The following is a 25120-nucleotide window of genomic DNA, read 5'->3' as shown; positions in this document are numbered from 1 at the left end:
TACATAAATCTTATCTAACTTAATTTTAAGGACGGCACAGTATCATATTTACAGTATATACAGTATTTAATGGACGGGACACCATACACGGGAGCCATTCCTTACAATCAACAGATTTTAGCACACATTCCCCCATAATCAACCCCTAGAGAGTACAAAAGGAGCATCCACCACGTGGTGACATGGTGGGACGTGTGTGTTTATTGAAGCTCGAGCATTTTAGGGAGGATTTGTATATTATCTGCAACATATTGTACCTCGCGCGACTTAATACCGACATACTTCCCATCTGCATTTATTGATTGAAATATTATTTCTTCACCAGTCTCTGTATTTACAGATTTATCTACCCTCCTTGCAATTGTTTTACATCTCCCATTATTTACACGTGCAGAATTCTCCCTCTGCGTGCTAGCTTGCAAGTTATCCAAAGAGTTATTTTTGCGATCTGAGTCAATATGATCCATCACAAGACCGTCTTTGATCAAACCGTAAAAAGTCTCGTATACAAAACTTATGACAGTAATACTTTTTCTTCCCTTCAATTGTGAAAATTAGATAACTAGTATTACTGACAGTACCGACTGGTTTTTTTGCGCCGATAATTTCTGACTGCACCGTCACGAGATGCTTCATAATTCTTGATGATAGGATATCTCACAAATTCTTTTTGTTCCATTTATATATAATATTATTTGTCTAAATAATAATTTGTCAAATTATTATTTTACAAATCTTGCTATATAATCTTTGGCGTTTCTTATAACCTTATCATCGTTGTCGCTGTTATTTTTTTGATCATAACACCGCTTTAGCTCTCTGTACTTTTTACCACCACATTGCACACACAACTGCGTTTTCCCTCTAACTCCAACACCACACCGTAAGCACGGTTTTGGACCTAGACTTCCACGACGCACGCTTTGCGAATGTTGTCCGCAGAATTAATTTACACAAGCTTTGTTACAAGGAGTTGCAGACCCTATCATCAGCCACATACACTTATTCTTTGTTTGGATCATTGTATATATAATATTTTAATTTAAATACTTGTCTTAAATATGATATGAAATAGTTTGAGAGATTATCCACAATTAAGTCTTGGGAAACGAAGTTTCCTGATGCCAGATTCTATCTTGACAGAAGAACCCCTGACTTGCGGAGGCGACTTCTGTTTGATCCGACGAATAATCTGTTTAATACTATTCGAGACCTTAAAAAGAATTTCGCGACGATGATGCATCTCACGTGTGGTCAACATTCAAAATTATACGCATCGGCGTCATCGATGCTACAATGAACCATGATCGAGCGAACACGATTATTAATTATCTTGACGATCAAAAAAAATTTTTTTAGAATAAAGTTTATTGTGCTAACAAAAACAGATCATCACAGCGATTCCTCTGGGTGGATTATCCGTGACAAACGTGACCCTGTCCTTGCTAATGGATAAACCGCTGTATTAAGTAAAAATTCCAAACCAGGAATGTTGAGTGGTATTGATAAACCATATTACGAACGAGCGTATCCTATAAAAGCGGCTATTTATGGAATTTATTCGCTAAATGATAAACCCAACATTAATGATCTTGCGCCGATGAAATTGTCAAGACTAAATTGTGTAGCCGAACGAGTAATGGAACATTTTACAAACGCGATACGTGGAAATGGGTTAACGGATCAGCGACGTGAAAAAATAAACAAATGGGCTGAATTAGTCAAGGATACCAGAGCTACAATAAATGATGTCGCTCGCTAAGTTAGAAAAAGCACTAAAATTCCCAATAATAGTAAAAACGAGATTCGAACCATTATAAAAAGAGGGAGCTCCGATAAATATCTTTGATCATAAGGCGATTGCATGGACTAACGCAGTAAAAATATTTCCACGAAATCGAACGGTAAGATTTTACCAAGGAGATATGTTTGATTTTATTCAGTAAATAAGTAAAACCGATCCTGTATCAATATGGTTATTTCAGAGTTCCGATAATGAAAAACATGACCAATTTCTACGACCTAACGGCGAAATATATCGTAAAGAATCTCTCCACGAAGAAATGAAAAATCTTGCGCAGAAATTTTCATTGCAGAATACTTAACAATAACTAAATAATTATTTCACCGTTGCGTCAGTTGCTGCTCACTTTGCAAGAGAAAATAATTAGTGGAAGCCAACACGATTTGAAATTTTTTAAGACGTGCAGCTAAGCTGCTGTGAATAAGGACACGGTGGATTGTGAATACTAAGTATTACCACAACGACGTTATATCGCTTGATATGGTCGCGTGTTTTCCGGGAAGTTCTCTTGGTATGGGAGAGTGTTCTGAGTATTTTAAAAAATTTGGACACCCCACACACGAGATGACCAGAGTGGCGATAAATGGACCCCTACCTGAATTTGATTTAATTGGATTTGCCCGTATCGAGTCATTCGATTTTGCCAAAGATCTTCATCGGATCTGTTATGTTTGGTTTGGTAGGCACTTTTCAGAAAAAATGTGGACACCGATGGTTCTGTTACGATATATGCTCGATGTAAAAATACTGATATCGTTGATTGTGAGTGAGGCAATTATATCATACCGTTCTCATAAAGAAGTTTGGTTACCACCACAGAAGTATTCTGATGATAAAAATAAAACCGCAAAAGATCTTGGCAGAAGAATGATAGGTAAATTTACTCAAAGCAGAGCATATGATCATAAACGATATTATACACGGTTGATTATAGACGATATTGAACTCGATTTTATAATTGCTGATGCAACGAAGAGAAATATATTTGTAAGTCGAAAAAACGCTTACTTGTCTAACGGAACACGGTTAGGTGCAATTGTTGGTTATGTTGATGGCGAGCCGCGTCAGTTTACCTATTTCAGATCATCAATGCTCACGTAAGTTTCAATAAATTTATTATCGATGATAAACAGATTTCCTGACACCGCGGTCATAGTTGGTACGGAATTTTCTATATTGAGAGAAAATACTCAGAATTGCTGACTTATTTTACAAGTACTACTTCCGATGTATCATGGAGCGAATGGAGACAAAAAAACAAGAAATGTTACATAATTATTCTGAATCCGCAGACGTTGAAATCAAAGATATTTATTACAAAAATAAACAAATATCAAAATTATCACCTTGACAAATGTCGAGGGCGCCATCTGTATATGATCCCGTGACTAGACACAAGACTCTTAATCTAAACGGACCCAGAGGTTCTGGTAAAACAACTCGAGTTATTGAATTATTTCGGAAGAGTTCAGGTGATATGGTTGTTTTAACACCTACACACAGACTTGCAAGAGAAATGAGAGAACGAGGAGTGCGATCATGTACTTATCCTAGCTTCTTCTGATGGAAGGGAGACGCATGGACTCCTGATCGAATGGGCGAGAAATACATTCAACGATCATCATTTTGGATGAAGTATGCACAGTATCTAAATATACATTAAAAATGTTTATCCATTGGCTGTTATTGAAAAATATAGCTGTGGTCATGTGCGGCGATAATGGTTAACCACCACCGTTTGTTGGGTTATCTCCGCACGAATGGCTAAAGAATTTTGTAGATTATTATGAAGTAACTGATGATCATAGATCTCTTGATCAAGAATTAAGGGAGTTTAAGAACTTAATCAGACTACAACCGAATAAAATTCAGTGTGAAATAATGCGTGAAATAATTTCAGAAACTTATTTGAACGATTTTCTGCAAGCGTGGAGACTAAATGATTTAATAGTGGCCAGTAGAAAGAAAGTTCCTGATACACTTCAGCAGCAGTTATTTCAGTTGCATAAAGAAAAATTTTCAAATCTACCCATACCATTGTGTTATAGACCAGTTGATACGCGACGGCAGAATATCGACGTTGATATACCAGGATCATCAGAAAAACAAAATCTCGTATTAAATGATGTTGTCACAGTTGATGTCAGTGTTGTTGAGAGCGCGTTAACCCCTGGCTCCGTCAGGGACAAAACTCCATGGACGCTGGGATACGCAATGACAATTCATTCATCACAGGGGTTAACCATCTCTGATACAGTTGTTTGGATCGTCGATGATCGTATCGAATGGTCAAACTTAGTTTATCTGGCAGTGTTACGAGTTAGAAGAATGTCTCAGCTGCGGAGAATTGTCATAGACGCTAAAGAAACTACTAGCACAATTAACAAAGTTAGTAGCGATATATTAGTAAGGAATTTTTTTAAAGTTTTTTTTTATAAACAATGTGACACAAAAAACACGTGACTTTGACTTAGATGTTGAACTTATCATGATATTAAAGGAACAGCAAAATAATCATTGTGCGAGCAGTAACACAGTAATGTTGTGGCGATATTCAAATACAGATCCAAGACAATTTATCGTTGATAGAAATGATAGTAGTCTAGGTCATACACGCGAAAATGTGACGCTGGCCTTTCTTGAATGTAACCGACGTCGAGGTGCTAGTTTATAAAAGTGAATGCGGTGGTAACTGTGTGTCTTCAGGAATTACTTGTAATTGTTCACGTGTAAATCCACGTTGAGGAGCCGTTGAATTTAGTCTGTAGATTGCGGGTCTACCCGTAGAGATTACCACGCTAGAAATTTTGTGTTGTAATACTCCAGATCGGATCAGTCGCTCTTTTTTTTTACCGCCTTCAAGTTCACCGGGTTCTTATAAATATCTTACAGTCACATTACTAATCGAGTTTGCTAATCGCTGTTCTACCCCTCCAGTATCCTCTTGGGCTATAATAAATGGATTCCATTATTTTTTATAATCGGATGATTAATTACCAGCTCCTAATACTAGCTTACCTTTCATTGCAGATCTCATCAACCAATTAGCTAATGATTCTTTGAAAGATTTATTTTTTACGGAATTTAACGCATGAATGAATTTCACATCTGCAATATGTCGCTGCTGAAGATCTTTTCTTTTATAAGCTACATCATGAGCGTGAAACGCTTTATCAGTAGCGTTTACTGGATACTCACCAGGCCTTGGCTGATCTTGGTTATCGAGTCTGATATCAAGTCTGGTACCAGGACCGCAGTAGTTTAATCCTGGAAGATGTTTTTCTCCTGGATATTTGGCCCACGGAGTTCCTAGTAATTTTCCTAACGAAGCGGCAATATCACCTCCTTTTTTTTTTAACAATTTGGCTGTTCTGTTGATTTGTCAGCGGAAACAAACTTAAATTGTTTTTTGTACCACAACGTTCACACTTGCCCGTACGTGCTTGTCGTTTGTTCTTTGTTGTGATAGTTGTTAGTCCACTTGTGGGAGTACGCGTCCTGCATTTTGCACAGTATAGATCCATATTATAAGTATATGGATGTAATTGATTTTTCGGCAACAAAAAAGCGAGAACCGGTTAAACATCATCCAGCGCTACAAAATTCTGTCTGAATGATTATAATTGGACCGTCCGGGTCTGGTAAAACACAACTGTTACTTAATCTAATAATGAGGTGGATCAGATGGAATAAATTGTATTTAGTTGCCCCGTCAGTTGATGATCAAAGATGTTACGAAGTACTTAAGGATTTTGATGAAAGTGCAAAGTTGTTAAACGATGATGTTATTGATTTTATTACCGACATTGATGAAGTACTGTCCGTTGATGACCTTGATGGATTTATCAATAATTTTGTTGTATACGATGATGTGATGCTGGATAAACAGTCAAATCCCGCCAGAATATTTTCACTCGGCAGACATAAAAACACAGACGTGATTTATGTTACTCATCGGTATATGCAAATACCAAAAGTTATCAGAGAAAACTTTAATATTTTAGTTGTATTTAACGGAGTTGATACGCATACGTTACGAAATATTCACCAGACTTGGTGTAACGGTGATATGGATTATAATCGTTTTAAAAATTTCTTTTCACGGACACAGTCAACCCCGTATGGATTTATAACAATAAACTTGCATGACCCGCGGTCGAGATACCGAGTCGGACTTGATAAAAATTTTGGATAGCAGCAGAGAGGGTGCGACCTCAATGAGGCGTCACGGCAGTAAACGCGAACTCCCTAGTGAGACTCTTGGAGAGACTTTTGAAAGTTAGAGGCTTCGGTTTCATGTTATCGGCGAAATTTTTTTCGTTTTCATAAAGGCTTTAGTTTTCAACGACGACGCTTCCAAAATGAGGTTGGTTCATCCTCTCTGCTGCTATCCCCTTCAATTTTTTTGTATATAATAAAACAATGTTTTTCGATAATAAACACGAGTACCAAAGGCATTAAAACTTGGTGAATTCGTTATACAACAATAGTCTACTAATAAATTTGAAATCAGTAAATTATAAAAGATCTTTATATAAAAATAATTTCATATTACCTTCAGTATACACCTGAGACAGTTTTTAAGAAAATAATGTAATCTAGAGTCAATAGAATTCAACAAGTTGCAGAAAATGTTAAAGGTATCGAATTGTGTGAAATTTCCCCTTGTTACTGTTTTTTTCCAGGCGCTTCCTCCAACATATATACTGGCCGACATGTATATACTAAAATTGTGTTAAATCAGAACAACATCTTTTACCTCCAAGTGTCACATGTTACTACTTAAGGTTATAGTGTCATTTATGAAATAAAATCTATAACTTCAAAGTTAAATTCACATAGCTGTCATAGAACCGCAATTTTAGATTGAAAAAAAATTAATACCTAAATGATAAATGGAATCCGTCAGAAGCCAGAGTGACATTTTTAAAGCCATTGAGCCACATATTGCTACTCATTGTATTTCCTGTGTTGTGTGTATTTGATTTAATTTATATTTGATTTAATTTAATTGTTTGTAAGTTTTAAAGTCTTTTTATTTTTAATTTCATTACATGTCAAATTAATGTAGTTTAGTTTACTAGGAATTTGATACTTGAAGAGTTCAAGAACTGTGACCACAGTGACATTAAGACTTGTTTTTGACGAGAATAAGATCGAAACTTTGGAAAATGCTGATCGTGCTGCTAATGAGTATTCTTTAACGCATAAAGTTCCTTTTGTAAATAAGACTTCCACTCAACAGTCTTCTAGGAGAAAGCTATTTTAGCCTAATACAAGCCCTTCTAATTCCCAAACAGACACAACTTTTAAAAATCAAGCTTCAGATAAGCTTGACCAAAGATCCTTGTCTCTTCGTACATGTACCTATTGCAAGAAGAAATGACACGTTATTTCTGATTGCTACAGATTGAAAAATAGGCATCAGAATCAATACAGACCTATTTCAAATGCTCTTATTTCTAAGAGGTCAAGGTCACGATCATATATTCAAAGCAATACATTTGTTGGGTCTAATAAACCGCAGTCTGATTTTGTTGTGAAGAATTATGAACTATTCATATCGAAGGGTTCTGTATCACTCTTTGGTGATTTTGCCAATCATATCCCTATTAAAATTGTAAGGGACACATGAGCTTCTCAGAGTCTATTACTGTCAGGTACTTTGCCTCTTGCTGAGAAGTCTTCTTCTAATGATAGTGTTCTTATTCAGGGAGTAGAGTGCGGCTTTGGTAATGTTCCTCTCCATTCTGTAAATTTGTTATCAGACTTAGTATCAGGTCCAGTGACAGTCGGCACAGTGTCTGCTTTACCCATTGAGGGCATTCAAGTATTGCTAGGCAACGACCTAGCTGGAGACAAGGTTGTGGATAATGCACTTGTAACTGACAAGTCTTGCTTGGATCAGAAAGTTGACCCAATTGAAAAGAATTCCCTGATTTATTACCAGTTTGTGCAGTTACCAGAGCTATGGCATAGAAAGCTCTTGAGAATGATGTTGATAAGTAAAGTATTCCTTTAGCTGACGCATATATTGGTTAGGTTTTTTGATGAGGTCACTTTCACTCCTTCTTTCGATCAATCAGAAGGTATTGATCACAGTGATTTTCTTTAACGACTCATTCTCTTTATTCTAATCAAGGTGACAAATGTCAATCTCTTGTCGTCGAACAGGAAAAAGATCCTGAGATCTCCTGTTTGTTTCAAAGGGCCATTAGTGAAACTGAAGTACCTGTCTGTTATTTCATTAAAAATGGAATTCTTATGAGAAAATGGAGACCTCCTAAGGTACCTGCTGGTGATGAGTGGTCAGTGAACAATCAAATTGTAGTCCCAAATCCTCACAGACAGGAAATACTTACTCTGGCCCATGAAACTCCCTTTGGTTGGTCATTTAGGGATCTTGACTCACTTCTATTAGCCAAAAATCAAAAGTGATGTTTGTAAATACTGTAAATATTGGCATACTTGTCAAATGGTAGGAAAACCCAATCAGAAGATACATAAGGCTTATCTACAACCTATTCATGCCTTTGATGAACCATTTAGTAGAATTATGGTAGATTGTGTTGGTCCTTTACCTAAGACCAAGTCAGATAGCCAATACCTGTTGACCATTATGTGTGCGTCAACAAGGTTTCCAGAGTCGATTCCTTTGAGGAATATTGAATCTAAAACCATAGTAAAAGCTTTGATAAAGTTTTATGATTTTTACTCAATTGTTCCTTCCCATTATGTGTGCGTCAACAAGGTCTCCAGATGCAATTTGTTTAAGGAATATTAAATCTAAAACAATAGTTAAAGCTTTAATAAAGTTTTTTACTCAGTTTGGCCTTTCCAAATCTGTCCAATCTGGTCAAGGGTCAAATTTTAGGTCTGGAACTTTCCAGCCTATTATGCTTGAATTTGGCATCCAGCAATTCAAGTTAAAAGTGAAATTTTGGTTTGACAGAACTACAATTGAGAGATCTTTTGAGACTGATAATAGAGTTCTGTCTCTTTTGCTCATTCTTCAAAATTTACTTCAGATTAGATATTACGGCCCTTACAAGGTTAAGAAAAAAATGAATCAGTTAAATTATAATATTAGTGCTTCTGGGATCTAAATAAATTATAGGTATATTGAAAGAGATAGCCAGGTTAAACATGCAATTAATTTAGTTGTACCTGTCCCACTCAGTAAAGATTTAAGTGAAGGAATATCATCGTTTTACACTGATACTGGAGTGAAAAATCTTCGGAATTAAAAAATGATGAAAGATCTGGACCAGAAACTTTCACATTTGCAACAGCAAGAAAGAAATGAACTTAAACAGTTATTATTCAAATATGAGCACTTATTTGCAGATGTTCGTTCAAAGACAAACAAAATTTTCCATGACGTTGAAATTGTAAATTTCAAACCTGTAAAAGAACACCCGTACAGGATGTTCTCTCTTAAATAGGAATACTTGAAAAAAGAAATTCAGTATTTGCTGGATAATGATTTTATAGAGCCCAGTAAAAGTGACTGGAGTTCACCATGCATACTTGTTCCAAAACCAGATAAAACTTTCCGTATGTGCAATGATTATAAGAAGGTGAATAGTGTGAAAAAACAGATTGATTTTCATTACCAAGAATCGATGACCGTATTGATAATATCGGAAATGCCAAGTATGCCACCAAATTTGACCTTCTGAAAGGATTTTGGCAAATTCCATTAACAGAAAGAGCAAAGGAAATTTCGGCATTCGTGACTCCAGATGGCCTTTATCAATATAAAGTAATGTCGTTTGGGATGAAAGGATCGCCAAGTACTTTTCAATGTATCATGAATGTGATTATCTCTGGTCTAGACAATTGTGATGCTTACATCGATGGTGTCATCATCTACCACAAACCTGGAAAGAACATTTAGAATGATTCGGAAATTCTTTGACAGACTCACTGATGCAGGTTTGACAATTAATTTATCCAAAAGCGAGTTCTGCCGTGCTAGTGTAACTTTTCTAGGACATATCGTGGGACATGGACAAGTTAAATCTATAGATGGTAAGGTCAAGGCTTTCTCTGAATTCCTTGTGCCTGTTAATAAAAATCAACTGATACGATTTATAGGTATGGCTGGATACTGTCGGAAATTTTGTTCCAATTTTTTTTATAATTGCTGAACCCCTGACAAATTTATTGAGTAAGAAAAACAAGTTCCTTTGGACTGAAATATGTCAGGAGGCTTTTGATAAGTTAAAAGCCATACTAAAAAACGTGCCAATTCTTATAGCTCAAAATTTCAGCCACTCATTTAAATTGTCTGTTCATGCAAGTGATGTTGGGGTTGGAGCAGTTTTGATTCAAGAAGACGAAAATGGTATTGGTCATCCAGTGCGCTATTTTTCTAAGAAATTAAATAAGCACCAAAGAAATTATTCAACAACCGGGAAGGAATGTTTTGCTTTTATACTGGCATTACAACATTTTGAAGTTAACATTTGTTCAGCTCCTTCTTCGATTATTGTGTTTATTGACCACAACCCCTTACTTTCATCGGCAAGATGAAAAAGAAAAATCAAAGACTACTAAGTTGGAGTTTGTTATTACAGCAATATGATATTGAAATCATGCACATCAAGGGTTAAGATAATTTAATAGCAGATGCACTTTCCCGTGTATAACAACGTATTATTTCACATCTTTTACATGTGAATACCTTCTGAAATGTTCTGGAATGTGATCACGTGACCCTCATACGGGTATCTGTTTTGCGTATGATTTGTCTGTATAACCTTTGTCTATAGAGAAATAATCTCAGTTGGGCTTTTACCTTGGACACTGGAAAAGAGTTTGTTTGTGACCAGTTTGGAGTTACATTTTAATTTTTGTTCAAATTATTGGGATTCTAAAAGATTATTTCATTTTCCTGGAATTATTGGACAAAGATATTTCTTTAAATTTTATTCGGAAATTCAAACAGCAGACTATTATTGTATGTGGAATGACAAAGAACTGTAGACACTACAGCACCATACTGACTACAGTATACGTCATCGCCTTACATTTTGGATTTTTCATCGGGATTCATTAGATTCATTAGAACTTGAATTCATTAGAACATTTCATTATTAGGACTTCTAAAATTTAGTTCATGGATTATTCCTTGATTATTTTTGGATTTGATTCTTAAAACCGTAAGTTCTTATTTTTTATTTTTACAGTGTTTTTCAAGGGAAATAAATTATTTGTTAAATTTTTAAAAGCTTGTTGTTTTCACTCTTTCTTTTGTTACTGTTTATTAGAGCCTAAACCTGTAACATAAGACCTGTACTGACAGCTTCAAGTAGAGAAATCATGATGATAAAAAAATCTAGCATCTGATCATACAGCCTAAACACGTTTTGCTCTTGAAGTAAATAAACCAATGTCACGAAATTGTGTAGGAGTTATATCAATATGTATATGTTGTCAAAAATGTACTCGGGTTTCTTTGCCGCGTACAGCGTCACCCGAGGGTGGTATATATTTTCGGCTTAGTTATTTCGAAATCCTGAGCGAAGCTCAGACCATGCTGCACGAACAAATCGCCTACAACGGGAAACTTAAGTACCTAGCTTCGCATATCTGTCACAGCTAGTGTACTTATAAAGCAAATTCTTTATAACTAAATCACATTACGCAGAGTCTTGTCAGGAAGCTTACACCTTTACGGAAGCAAATCTCCAGCTGTAGAGGTAATGAAATTTTCTTTATTACTATTCGTTTATATGACTGAATTGTTTTCATACTTTAGATGTTTTAGAACCTTAATTAATGTTTTAAAAAGACTTGTATCTGCAAACATATTCATTGAATGCAGTAGCTAATGAGCAGGAAACATATATTTATTCTAAATTCTACGGAGAGTCAATACCTAGTTTATACAACGTCATATTAGAAATACTTTATAGTCTGGTTCGAGTTAGCAATTTGTTGTAACTGAACAGACAAATTGATATTTAATTATACGATGCATGCATTAAACGATTAATGGAATGTGTAACGAATTCATGTGTGCGCATGCGCTACATATATCAGTCCAGAACTACTTAACCGTGTCATGTACTACGCGGTTTAGTTATGATTTTAGCTGCCTAAATGCCATGCATTGTATATGGTTTGATGTGGAGTCACCGGCTGTAGAGCTGTTTTATACATGCCTGCCATGCTTGTACATCGTTTGATGTTGAGTCACAGAACTCTGGGGGGTTTCATGTGACGTTGGATCGGAAGAGTGGACTGGTTTTCTCGATGCGAGGGACCAGGTCTTCGCGACCCTCGGGTCTGTGATGTGAGGGATTCTTCAGCAGACTGAGAGGAGCGGACCATGCGTGGGTGCTTCTCTGGCCATTTACTTGAGCGCGTGGAACCGGAGTTAACATCTTGGTTGTCAAATGGGCGCCACGATAGTGTTTCATGTTATTTCCACAATTGCATTTCATAATTTCATTCATTCCTATTCTGTCGTTATATGAACGATCGATACGTGCATCATTTGATTCATTCCTATTCCTATTTCAATATCGGTTTACGATCGATAGGTTCATAATTACACGTATTGCTATATCGTTATGTGAACGATCGATAGGTTCGTCATTTCATTCATTCCTATCGTTATATAAGCGATCGATAGGTTCGTAATTTCATTCATTCCTATCGTTATGAGCGATCGATAGGTTCGTAATTTACACTGCTTTTCAATATCTTTTTATGAACGATAGTTAAAATTTACCTGCTTTTCTAAATCTTTATTTGAACTATACATTCAAGACTCTTTATATTGGGGTGTAGGTCACTTTTATTTTGTTGATCGGTGATAGGATTTCACGTTTGGTTTGAAATTCCATTCGTTAAATGAGTTATTTGTTGATGATAGTTCCATGTTAGGAACTTTAAATTTTCCTTATCTTTTTGTTTATAATGGTATCAGATTTGTTATACTTAAATTGCGTTTATAAATAAACATCTTGTAAACACAGTTGCTTTTGGTGTCTTCAATAATCCACTCCCAACCCGGCTTAATCCTGTGACAAGTGGTGTCAGAAGTGGGATCATTGGATTAGGAGGAGCATTATTGGATTAGGAGGAGTAGGTACGTTAGTTTGCATAGATCTTGACTCCGGTAGGATTTTTTTAGTTATGTTTCAGATTGTGACATTCCCGAGATAATTCAGGGGGGTGAGTGAATACCGCACTCGTATTCCGTTTTTTCCTTTCTTTTTTCCATTTGTTTATTATATATACATATTGCGTATATTTGAAGGAATATACGGTCGGTTCGTGTATTCCTAAAATTGTAGGTGTTATGATAGTGTACTTATGATTGTGTTATCAACAGTATTTATTATGTCGTCACTCAAAAGATCTAGTGGAGTTGAGAAAAATGTTTGGGTATGAGGGCGAGATATTATTCGTTCAGGAGGAGCAGACGATGTGTCTTGTCTGAACTTCACTGTCTGATGTGATGTGATGGAGCCAATGAGAAAGCCAGTGACTGTCCGTATTTGTTGGGCCACTGTAGAGCTGTTGGTGTTCGTGTTGCCAGCTGTGAAACTGGGTTAAAGGAGGTTTTAGCGATGGAGCTGGTTTGGTTGTCGAGTGGTGGTTGTTTGTGACTTGATATGTACCTACTGTGCTGCTGTCGGTGGTGACGTTAGGTTCTTAGGGAGATTGGGGTTATCTCGTGTAGAGGAACCAGGGCTCCGGAACCAACGGGCTTGCAAGGTCCAAGGGATCCATGGGTAGGCTGGGAGTGGCGGGCCATGCGTGGTGGCTACTTCACCATGCGTGGTGGCTACTTCACCATTCGACAGTGGTGGGACTGAAGGTACCCTGTGAGTGTCATTTTGGACACCAGGTTATCTCCCACCGTTTGGGTTACATATCGTGATCACTACTCATAAAATACCCAATATCATTGCTATAAAACCAGAAATACCATCATTATAGCTTATAGCCATCTAAGCTCACGTCATTATCGCTATTTAAGCGTACTTGTTTTCTTTGTTATTGTTAACGTCATTATCGATGTTTGAGCGAAAGTCTGTTACCTGTGTACGAAAATTGTTGAAATACATGAAGAATGTAGATAGTTTCGTCGACGATATTTTTGTATATACGCATACCTGGGGAAAAGCATATTATTTTATTATTCGGTCTGTTCGACAGACTCCGCAAGGCAAATCTCACAGCGAGACCATCCAAGTGTAGTATAGCATATTCTAACTTGGAATGCTTGGGCCATGTAGTAACTGGATATATTCTACCAGCACTTGTTTACAATCATTTATCTAGTCATGTAATTTAACTGACCCATGATACATATCTATAAATTGTGCGGTACCAAACGGTTGTCTTCAAGAATAACAGAAGTACATCTTATCTATTGGAAGTGTTATACGTGCAAGTAATCCTTATTGTATTTTTCGAATTGGGTGAAATAGAAATATATGTATTACAGTAATCACACAACATAAATTAAATCAAGCCTTCATGGAAGGAAAAGTTTTGTGCTGTTAATTTAGTTCTATATCAAATGTTGATGATAAAACGCTTCGTCTAATGTTTAAGTCTTATAGTAAACAATGTTAAGTTAGTCGTAAGAATTTTCGCAGTATCAATTTTTATAAAAGCTCTAAATTTTCGAAAGCTGGATTTTCATATAGAAAGGTAGGTAAATCATTCGTAAATTTTAATAAAGCGGACAAGTAGTAATAAAATTGCACCGGTGTTAGATTTGACACAATTTTTCTTAAATATTTTTTATATCTACATCTGATTTGCAAGTTACCTGCGTTAAGCATAGTGATCATGTAACAAAAATCTATATCTCCTAAAAATTGTAGATATCTTTGACAGATGAATTCTTTTATCAATAACCTATAGAAACGCATTCTTTCAGTTGATTTAATCTTATCCCGACGTGTTTGAATTAAAATATCTTAACATCTCTGATGAAGACCTTGTGAAAAAGTAGAGTCGAAACCTTACTTTGCTATATAAATGTATCCGTTTAGTCTCGTCTAAACAGTCTAAAAAATTTATTTTAATTATTTACACCCTGATTACACTAAACATTGTCAGATCCATATCTAAATATAAGCTTTTCAGCATTGTTTGCCAAGCAATCACAATTTTCTCCCGATCTTAATTGTAAATTGTAACCTTGTTCAGGATATCTTGCGTTTTTAAAATTCTAATCCAACATAATTTTATGTATTGTATTCTGCATACTAATTCTTCCCAATTCATCATATGCAAATGCATTTGGAGTAGACTTGCATATACCAAGAGACCGCTCCAGTGCCCTAGTGGTGAGCACAGGGGCTCGTTACAAAGAAAATTGAGTATCCGTCCTTGAATCAAGGGATGGGGATTCTAACCTGTAACAATATAATACAGGTTAGAACCCCCATCCCTTGATTCAAGGACGGATACTCCAAATTTTCTTTGTAACGAGCCCCTGTGGCGGTGAGAGCGTCCGCCTTGGATGTGGAAGGTCACAGGTTATAACCCCGGCCAAGTCATACCCAATACTTATAAAAATGGTACTAACAGCTGCGTCACTAGACACTCAACATTAGGAGGTTAGTGTTAGGACTGGTCGGCCTCGTGTTAGGATAATGTGACTGAGTGGGACATGATGCCCCAGCGCTAGACATCACTATAAAGTGCCACGCTGCAGACATCGTAGCGATATGACTGAAAAATTGTTAAAGCTAAATTAAAAATAAAAAAACACACACACCAAGAATATAAATACAAAATGACAAACCTTTTCAGTATCATTGGCGTCTTAAACCCCACAAACGTTTGTACCGTAATCAAGAATGGAAGCTACCTTCGAGTCAAAGAGACATCTCAGTCAAGCTAAAAGGTATGATGCAAATGTTTGAAAGTCTTTGCTTCAAGCTGTGCATAGCTTTCAATGCTTTGCAAAGACAGTTTTCTGGCACATATATATCAGGAGTTGCTACTACTACTACTAATAAATGATTGCCTAACTTATAATCATAACTCAGAATATAACCGGTATGCATATCAAAACAATGGTCTTTTTCTCAAAACCTGTTTTATTAAACAAGTGAGACCAAGAGATTGAGAGATTCATTACACTTAAAATGACCATACATGGGATGTATATATTCTGTGTGGAATCATAACATAAAATATGCAATGCAGTGATAAACCAAGTTTGAAAGGAGGTAAAAGACAACACACACACTTGCATAAAACATTTCCCGTAAAAGAAATAATTAAACTGATATTCCATCTAGATTCTTAGCATGTAATATTTGCAGAATTTTATTAACTTCCTTAAGCCTGATGCTAGCTTAATTTTGTTCAATGATCAAATGAGCTTTAATCAAATGCAATATCTTTTAATAAGTAAAATGGTGTTTCAAGCTCCTGTTGCATGCAAAATATTATCATGCAAAACTCTGGTTTTGGTAGGTGATGTAGACAAATGTGTCTAGTAAAATGTAGCATGAATATGCAATATTTTTAATTTCGCTTGGCGTTTGAAGTATGTATGTATGTATATTACACTGTATCTGGTCCAAATGAATGTTAACAGACAGTTGGCTCCAAATGAATGTTAACACACACTTGGATCAGAATGAATGCTAACATTCACTTTTGTCTAAATGAATGTCAACAGACAGTGATGAAAGATTACTGATGTAGGCTTACATAAACTTTGATATTGTATACTTTTCACTGTATTTACTACAGTTGTGATTAATATTCATAAGGTGTGTGCATCTATCAATCTTTCTACACACAAGCAGGAGCTAAGGTGCTAAGATGGCTGTAACTTGAACTGCCGAATTCTCAATTTATGGTGTAAGCCATCTGGACCTAAAGCATTGATATCATATTAGACTTGTGATCTAACAAACATGATGATTACATAAAACATGATATTATGACTTTATTCAAAATAGGTAGGTAGGCCAATGTCTGCCAGAAGACATCTGTTTGACAAGGTGTTGCCGGCAGCACTGCATAGATGTTCACTTGGTATGCATGTTGGAGGAACTGCTAGAATATTTATACCTCATTTAATCAACTATTCAGGGCCGAAGTAAAGACGAAGCGAATATTCAATACAGGCATAAGAAATATATATTGAATACAATAGTGCATTAAAATTTATATCACCAAATAATTGATAATGCATAATTAGAAACTTGAAATATATATATATTCTCCCATAAGGACTCTTTTATGCTGGATGTATCATAATGCTTTTTATGTGTATGATAAATTTCATATATTATGAAATTATATACTGTTTTGTACATCATAAAGGTGACGCAGTTTACACCAGGTCAGGTGGTACAGGTCCTAGACAATATCAAGTCTGTCATGAAGATGCAGGAAGAGCGAGTGGGATGGAATCCAATAATGTCCAGGGTCAGTAACCCATTGTATTCTAGATGACTGTAATTGATCTTCATATAAATAGAAAAGTAGCAAACAAATGGCCCCATGATGATACTCGTCATGTGTTCACTATCTTCCAAGAGCTTACAAATTTACATTATATCCTGTGCCATGAAATCACAGCAGCAACATGCTATAATTTGATTTTGAGTTCATGTGTATGAATTTAATTTCCTATGTATTGTTTGAACAAAAATGATTTACTAGACCAATGTGTACTATCTGTGTGTCTGTCTATCCATCCAAACTAACACCACTGACAGGACTTAATGACTTAGTTGTCAGAACCACTCAGGACTTTGAACTTTTGTCACAAAAAATGTGCAAGAATTCAGAACCTGGCTAAAGTTTATGCACATAAGCGAGTTACAATTAAGTCTTTATTTATTATATTGTATACTGTTTTATGCCAAAATTCTGTGGTTTGCAACGCTTGCATGTATTAAACATGTAGATTAAAAAGCTACTGTCAAAGACAACTGAAGCCTTCATGCACAACCTGAGTAATATTCTTTTCTTTATTAAAATATGCTTATTTATAGTCCCAACCATGGACCACTATGTGCACTGACATTTTCATGCAGACTGAAGAATTGGAACTATGGACAAATTGTAGTGTGAATCACCATTTTCATATTAACTGAACAGTTATAGTCCCAGTTATGGACCACTATGATGTGCACTGCCATTTCATACAGGCTGAACAGTTATATTTCCAATTATGGACTGCTTTATTGTGCAATGCCATGTTCACATGGACTGAACAGTTAGTAGCAGCTATGGACCACTATGATGTGCAATTCCATTTTCATAGCACTGAACAGATATAGTCCCAACTATGGACCACCATAATGTGCACTGCCATTTCATACAGACTGAACAGTTATAATTCCAGTTATGAACTGCCTTAATGTGTGATGCCATGTTCATATGGAATGAACAGTTAGCCATCAGTACTTGTGCTGTGATGGACCATAGATAAAATAGACACATGGTATCAGCAGGAGGTGCAAGTGTTATTGCCATGTTTGTTAATGTCTTTACTTCAATTGTTTTGGCACTAAATAATGTACTGTTATTGTGCTGTAAAACACAATCAATCTCCCCCCCCCCCCCGCATTTATTGCTGTGTAGAAAGGCTACAAGTGTTATTGACATGTGTTTATTACTGTGTAGTATTGCTTTTTTTTTCGTGGAATAGCAATCGGCAACATATCCATAGGTTTCAAATATAAAATCTAGCATATTTTTACCCTATAAAAAAAAAATCATGTGTCTAAAATTTCTTGAAAACCTGTCATTGCTTCACAGTATTTTATTAATATTACCATATATACTCCCTTAAATTCTCACTTATATAGAACTAATTAGCAATTAGACTCAATTTGTAGGCAAGAAATTTGTTGACCCATGGGATTAAAGCCTGTCAAATGTTGGACATAAATGTTACAAATTTTAATCTATTATAAAGCCGTTTAAAAAAAAAATTACTTTCAGCATTGATTAAATCAAGGGGCAATCACATTCAATGTATTTATTCTTTTCATAATACATTTTACAATTGAATGTATCAACAATGCGGTTTATAAGGGACTGACCAGTTTAAAGAATAGCACCATGGCTTATATATCACAGATTCTGATTATTTTCAACATTTAATTTAATGTCTATAAAATAAACTTTAGAAATCTTAATTTTCAATCCATTTTTTCAGAGATGTTTGTGTACAACTATGGTTGATAATCTTTAAAATGGCAACTGCCAGTGATCATTTATAGATGGCCTGTTTTGTGAAATGCCTGGGGCCATATTGAATTGCCTTTCTGTTTCTAATGCAAACTGTAACTGACTTTATTTAGTGTGTTAACAAATTGGGGCAAAAACTTACGATTTTAAGTTGCTGAGAACTACTCTCCCAAAAATTATCATGCATAATTTTATTTTAACCTTGAAAATAGTAATAGCAAAATTGGTGGATTTTGAGTATTCATACTGGTAGACTTGACTGAAGCTCACTTAGGGTACAGCTGGTTGGAGTATTCATTCTGATGGATTTGACTCAAACCCATTTACATGGGTAAAGCTGTTTTGAGGATTCATACTGGTAGACTTGACTGAGGCTCACTTACTTATGGAACAGCTGGTTTGAGTATTCATACTAGTGGACTTGAATGACTCATTTACCCTGTAAATGTAACATATTTAAAGAAGAAACCAATTTTTCCTTGGAAAATGTTTCTTCAAGAATACTTAACCACTCATTATTAAAATACACCATCCCAGCCTCCTCGTATTTACATCCATAGATGGTGTGCCTTCCGATCCATTAGTAACTGAGAGGTTCTTAGACTTTGCTGCCAGTTCTAATGGGTATGGGGAGATTACTTTGCCTTATTGCCCTTAGCTAAAGTAGTATCTGGGAGGGCTGGATTTGTGAGGTAGGTAGTTCTCTTAAGGTATTATGATTGCATAAGTATTCTTGAAGAAACCTATTTTATTAGGAACAATTGGTTTACTTCAATTTGCAATCATAATTGGTAAAATTACCATTACTGATATCATGTACCTGCCCAGAACTGTGCCAAATAGTGAGGTTACAAAGCAATGTTTTTCTCACAAACAAGGACAAATGTTTCCTTTTTAATTTCTTCTTGGCAACAAGTTATATTCAGAAGTCCTTCCTAAGTGATGGGTGGGATAGGGAAGAGATTTTATTTGAGACATTGCTATATCCCAAACCAAAATCGCAAGTTTATTTTTAAGGTTGCGGCAATCTTGCAATGTAAGCTTATGACAAGCTTAGATTCGAAACCACGGCAAGCTTACCCAGCTGCAAGCTTATTTTTAAGGTTGCGGCAAGCTTATTGTGTAAGCTTGCAGCAAGCTTAGATTTGAAATCACGGCAAGCTTACCCAGTTGCAAGCTTGCAGCAAGCTTATTTTTAAGGTTGTGGCAAGCTTGCATGGCCTGTACTGCTGCCATATTTCTCACCCTTGATGCGTGAAAAGTACCAGTAATATCAAATATTAAAAGTAAAATGTTGATATATGCTATGAAGTAATTAGCACAAAATCATTGTCACAACAAATGAGTAGCCATCAAATCATTTATTAATATTCAATTAAAAAATAAAAGCATGTGAAGTAAGTGTTACAAAAAACAACAATATTACTTATAATAATCAATATTAGTTATAATAATCTAAATCGATAATCAGAAGAGAATTTTCAGTTCCACAAGTTCAATGTCTTACACTGCGTCTAGCTGTGGCACATTTACTATTTAATACATCATTGAAGATTGCCTCAGAAAGACAGGGCTCACCACTGTCTTTCTTGAACTGTTTTAAAACAAATCCCTTTATTGCCTGTATTGCCAAATTTGGCAAGGCACTTGTCTTAACTGACGAGTTGTGAGCAACTAGAGTCCCTGTCGCATTCGATGTTGCCAACTGTTCTTTTGTAAACAGCGTGTCCAGAAGAGATTGCTAGCTTTCTTGGTTGTGTTCCAATGTGAAGTGTGTGGGACAGTTGTGACTAATAAGTCTGTATCAGCCAACCGGAATTGTCTCACTCCAGTGCTCTGAAAAATAAAATAAAATTAATGATTTTAGCAATTTTCTTCTGATAAGGTTGGATTGGGTAGAAAAGCATTACATTTACTTGTCCTGCATAAGGCATTGATCAGACCTATTCCATTTTGTGGATACAAAAATTATAAGGGGCTCTTCAGTAGCAAAGAAAATAAATGAACAGAAAATTTCAAACAGTTTAAACAAGTCTGTTTGTGCAATGTTATGAATAATTCTACATTTAATAATGCCCCTAGCACAAGTTTAAATTAGTAAATAATTTGAGAAAGTTGCACCTTATCAAGACCAAAATCCAAAATGAACTTGTCCCGAAACGTTGTGTGCATTGGCTACTTGAAACTTTTAATTAACATGAATAAACAAAATACCGTAATGTTTTCCTCCCATGCGTATTTCTTGGATGCAGTGTCTGCTGCAGCTCCAAATGGCTTATCTACAGTAGGAATTTCCTGAGCTTTAGAAGCAGAATGGCTTGCCCTTGAATGAAATGAAGGTGATTCAAACTGCAGCCTAGTTGCCTTTGGTTTAACAATACTTGCAGAATTCTGCTGCCATGATCTGTAAAAAAAATAAATAAGATTTGAAAACTGTTTTAGCAATGCAGACTAGTAGTACTTTCTTAATATTTGTTATTTGAATTATCAGGTCACTGAAATACAATTTACTAGATGCAATACATCACGAAAATGTTCCTGCAGTTGCTCAAGATATAAAAATCTAAAACTTTTAGTTTGAAGTCCTGACAAAGCCAAGTTTGTTGTACATGTATCTGAGCATTTCATGATTTTATATTAACATGTTTTTTCATGCCTACAACCATCATTATAGTCAGATGCATGAAATAAATGACTTTTCAATTCTGTTCACAACATCTGAATTTTCCTTATTTCTATCTTGGGTCGGTGGTTCTTTCCGGGGTTTTCCCAGGTTCTTCCTCCACCATTAATATTGGCCGCCATGTATAGCCTATTTTGTGCTGAATAATGGCGTTAAACCCTACAACAGCACATCTTTGCTCAAGAGTTCAAAATGATAAATGTACAGGAGTAATCTCTCAATGATTCACATACTTTAACCTGACAAATGTTACATTTTTTGTTATTTTTGTTCTACAACTGTTAAATGAAAGCAGCTTTTCGATGGCTGATCAGTCTTGTGTAAGTGAATTATTGTTATAGTGCCCCAAATCCTTACATGTAAAATTAAGTACAGAAGGACAACAAGGTTTTTTTGTCATTGTTTACAAATGCTACAAAGGATTTTACATTTAAACTGAAACAAATAAAACAATGTTTAAAATCAATTAACTCCAGAATTGTAACAGCTTAATCAATCATTGGAACAGCACTAGTTTACACAATTACTGGATCTATACTTACCATTTTTTACTTCAACAGTATTTTCCTCAACATTCAGACACCTCTTTGCTGACCCATTTTTGACAATTCTTGGATTGCTGGCACTATTACCCCTGTAATAAAACAATGACCATATTTTGTATCTGTACTTATGTGGACATTAAAGAATGTTTTCAATGTATGGCTTATCTAATATTGTCAATGGCTTATCTTGGCATTTAACTGACTGGGGTTCATGTTTTACAGGTGAAATCTATAGTCCAAATTTAGCTATACTTCATGAGAATTACATATATATATGGTGATAAATATTTACAAAAATAGTTGTCTGATTCTACTTGCTCTGGTGTAAAGCTGAAGTAATTTAATAAAATGTGGTGCCATTGAATACATTTAAGTTCAGATGCAGGTGAAAGATTTTTTGTTGAATTTACCACTGCTTGACTAGTCCATCTGTTTCAACGTCTGAGATCCAGCTTGAACTTTCTGCCTTTCATTCATCTTCTTAGTCAACTCCTACTTCGATTCTATTAGCAAGATACATGTATATGAAAGCATAATCATGTTGTAATATCATCCAAAAAGACTCCATAATTAAAATGGAGATAATTTGTACTGGACTGATGTCACTATATATTTACTTTATTTTCTTTTAGTAAAGGATATTGGTCTAAAATTTCAAACTTCAACAATGTTTCACTAGAAAGTAATGTGAGCACCATGCAGTAACTTTTTACCTAAAAACTACCCATAAATCCCTGAAAGGATCAGCATTTTGACTGTTGTCAAGACATGAAAAATATCTTGGAACACGTATTTAATAGAACTATAGAGGTTGAATAATTATGATGAAATTCAATGTTATGAGACTCGTATTAGAAGCACATGTAATTGTATTCAATAAAATAAAAAATATGCAGTGACTGAATAATGTTGCTGAAATTCAATGTAGTGTGTACTTTCTTTATGTGCACCGATATGGATGAGGAAAAATTTTCACTGGTTCAAATTCATGTGAGATGAAATGAAATGAAACTTTTTTTAAAAAAAAATGAACCAGTGTTGGACCCACTATGTGCAATGCAATGAGCAAGGTCTTTTGAACAATGCATTTCAAGGAGTAATGAACTTTGTGTAATTATCAGGTCTCGATCTATTTATATTTTTCTCCCACTAAACCTAATATATTACGAGAGTTGTTCAAGCATTAAAATCTAAATATAACTGGTTGTCAATTTCCGACTTTTGGAGATCAAGTTTTATGACAAATAACAATAGTATGCAATGTTCTGTATAATAGTCGGATTTACCCTAGGTTATTTTTCATGAGGGCAATTCCAACCAAGAAAAGGTAGAATTATGATCAGTTTGTATTGAACTTTGAAAAAAGGAATAAATATGTAATTTTAAAAAAATTGAAGGTATAAATCTAAGTAAAAATTAGATGTTAATTTTATCTCTATCACAACATCCACAATAAGCCTGACTGACTGCTTTCCGTATCGTAGTTAGGCACACAGTAGTCGGCTTCAAGTTCAATAATGAAACTCATCTCATGGCAACCACCTCAGTGGTTGGAATATATGTCCAGATTACCATAGCGGATATTAAAGTTTAAACGTACAAAGATTCAACTATAGTTTGTATGTTAAAAAGTTTAAACTATATATATATATATATATATATATATATATATTAGTGTGTGTGTGTGTCGCATGAACTTGCCACCAATTTCCACAATGACTCCATGCCAAAGCCCAAACTGAGGCAACTTTGCCATAACTTTTTTCGCCTGGTATGTATTCTGTCCAGGGTTTTCTAGGTTCCTTGATAATATTTAAGGAATCCACTGAGGTTGTGCTATCATCCCAATCAAACCAGCAATATACGGACAACATATTTCTTACGAATGTAATCAGAAGTTTTGCAATGCTTAATGCGCGAATGTCCGACAGTGGTTCCAGCCTCTTCCTGATGAAATAGTTATTTTATGATTATAATCCATGTCACTCACTGACAAAATAGCCAATTCAGTGTAGTCACTTAAAGAATTTCTTAAATGCAAAAGCTCAATTGTTTATCTAACCTGGCTAATATTTTAAACAAGATGTATCATTCAATTGGAAAAAAGACATTGTAGAAATAAATTACATTTTATATTAAACAAGGAAAAGAAATCAGTTTAATTTCAAATGTATATTAATAAGGTTCCTATTTAAGTTCAGACAAATGTTGGAATAATACATTTTATGCACGTAGCAACTGTTTAGCATTTCTGTAAGAGTTGAAAATGTATAAACACATATTTAATTAGATGCTATGGATTAAAACAAAGTAACATTTAAATTTGACTTGTTTCTTACTGCACATGATTTCATGCAGGAGCTATATAGCTACCTGCCAACTTTAAACTGTCATGACTGAATAAATTATACTGCAAGCTTACATCAGGCTTACATAGAATTTTAGAATTTGCAAGCTTGCCGACTTGTAAAATTTCTTTCTGCAAGCTTTAATTTTTGATTTTGCAAGCTTGCAGACTTAAATTGGAAACATTTCTTTTGCAAGCTTGTGCAAGCTTAAACTTCAGATTTTGCAAGCTTGCAGACTTAAATTGGAAACATTTCTTTTGCAAGCTTGCAGACTTGGAATTTTTGCAAGCTTGCAGCAAGCTTACATACTTGCAGACTTAAACAAATTTCTTTTGCAAGCTGGCATGAGCTTCCTTACTAGCTTGCACAACCTCAACTAGCTTGCCGTAAGCTTGCAGCAAGCTTGTGGTAAGCTTGCATTTTTGGTTTGGGAAATTTACTGGTAGAAATAGAGTCCTGCCTCCTTAGAAATGCCCATTCATTGTTGAGGAGTCAAAACATACATAAATAATTATGAAACCAGTTCGATAAT

General features: G+C 35.2%; 1 protein-coding gene across 1 annotated transcript in view; it reads left to right on the top strand.

Annotated features, from left to right (window-relative positions):
* LOC149786027 (E3 ubiquitin-protein ligase TRIM71-like) overlaps nucleotides 1-25120 on the top strand; it is a 69973-nt gene that overhangs the window by 27750 nt on the left and 17103 nt on the right. The window contains exon 2 of the mRNA XM_089976315.1: nucleotides 17132-17236. Within this exon, the coding sequence (XP_089832441.1) occupies nucleotides 17132-17236 (105 nt within the window). The remainder of the gene's footprint in view (nucleotides 1-17131; nucleotides 17237-25120) is intronic.

The sequence above is a fragment of the Sinohyriopsis cumingii genome, chromosome 12 (assembly GCF_028554795.1).
Source record: "Sinohyriopsis cumingii isolate HCF-2022 chromosome 12, ASM2855479v2, whole genome shotgun sequence".
NCBI lineage: Eukaryota > Metazoa > Mollusca > Bivalvia > Unionida > Unionidae > Sinohyriopsis > Sinohyriopsis cumingii.
Note: the sequence above shows the minus strand (reverse complement) of the source record. Positions and strands in the feature narration are given on the sequence as shown.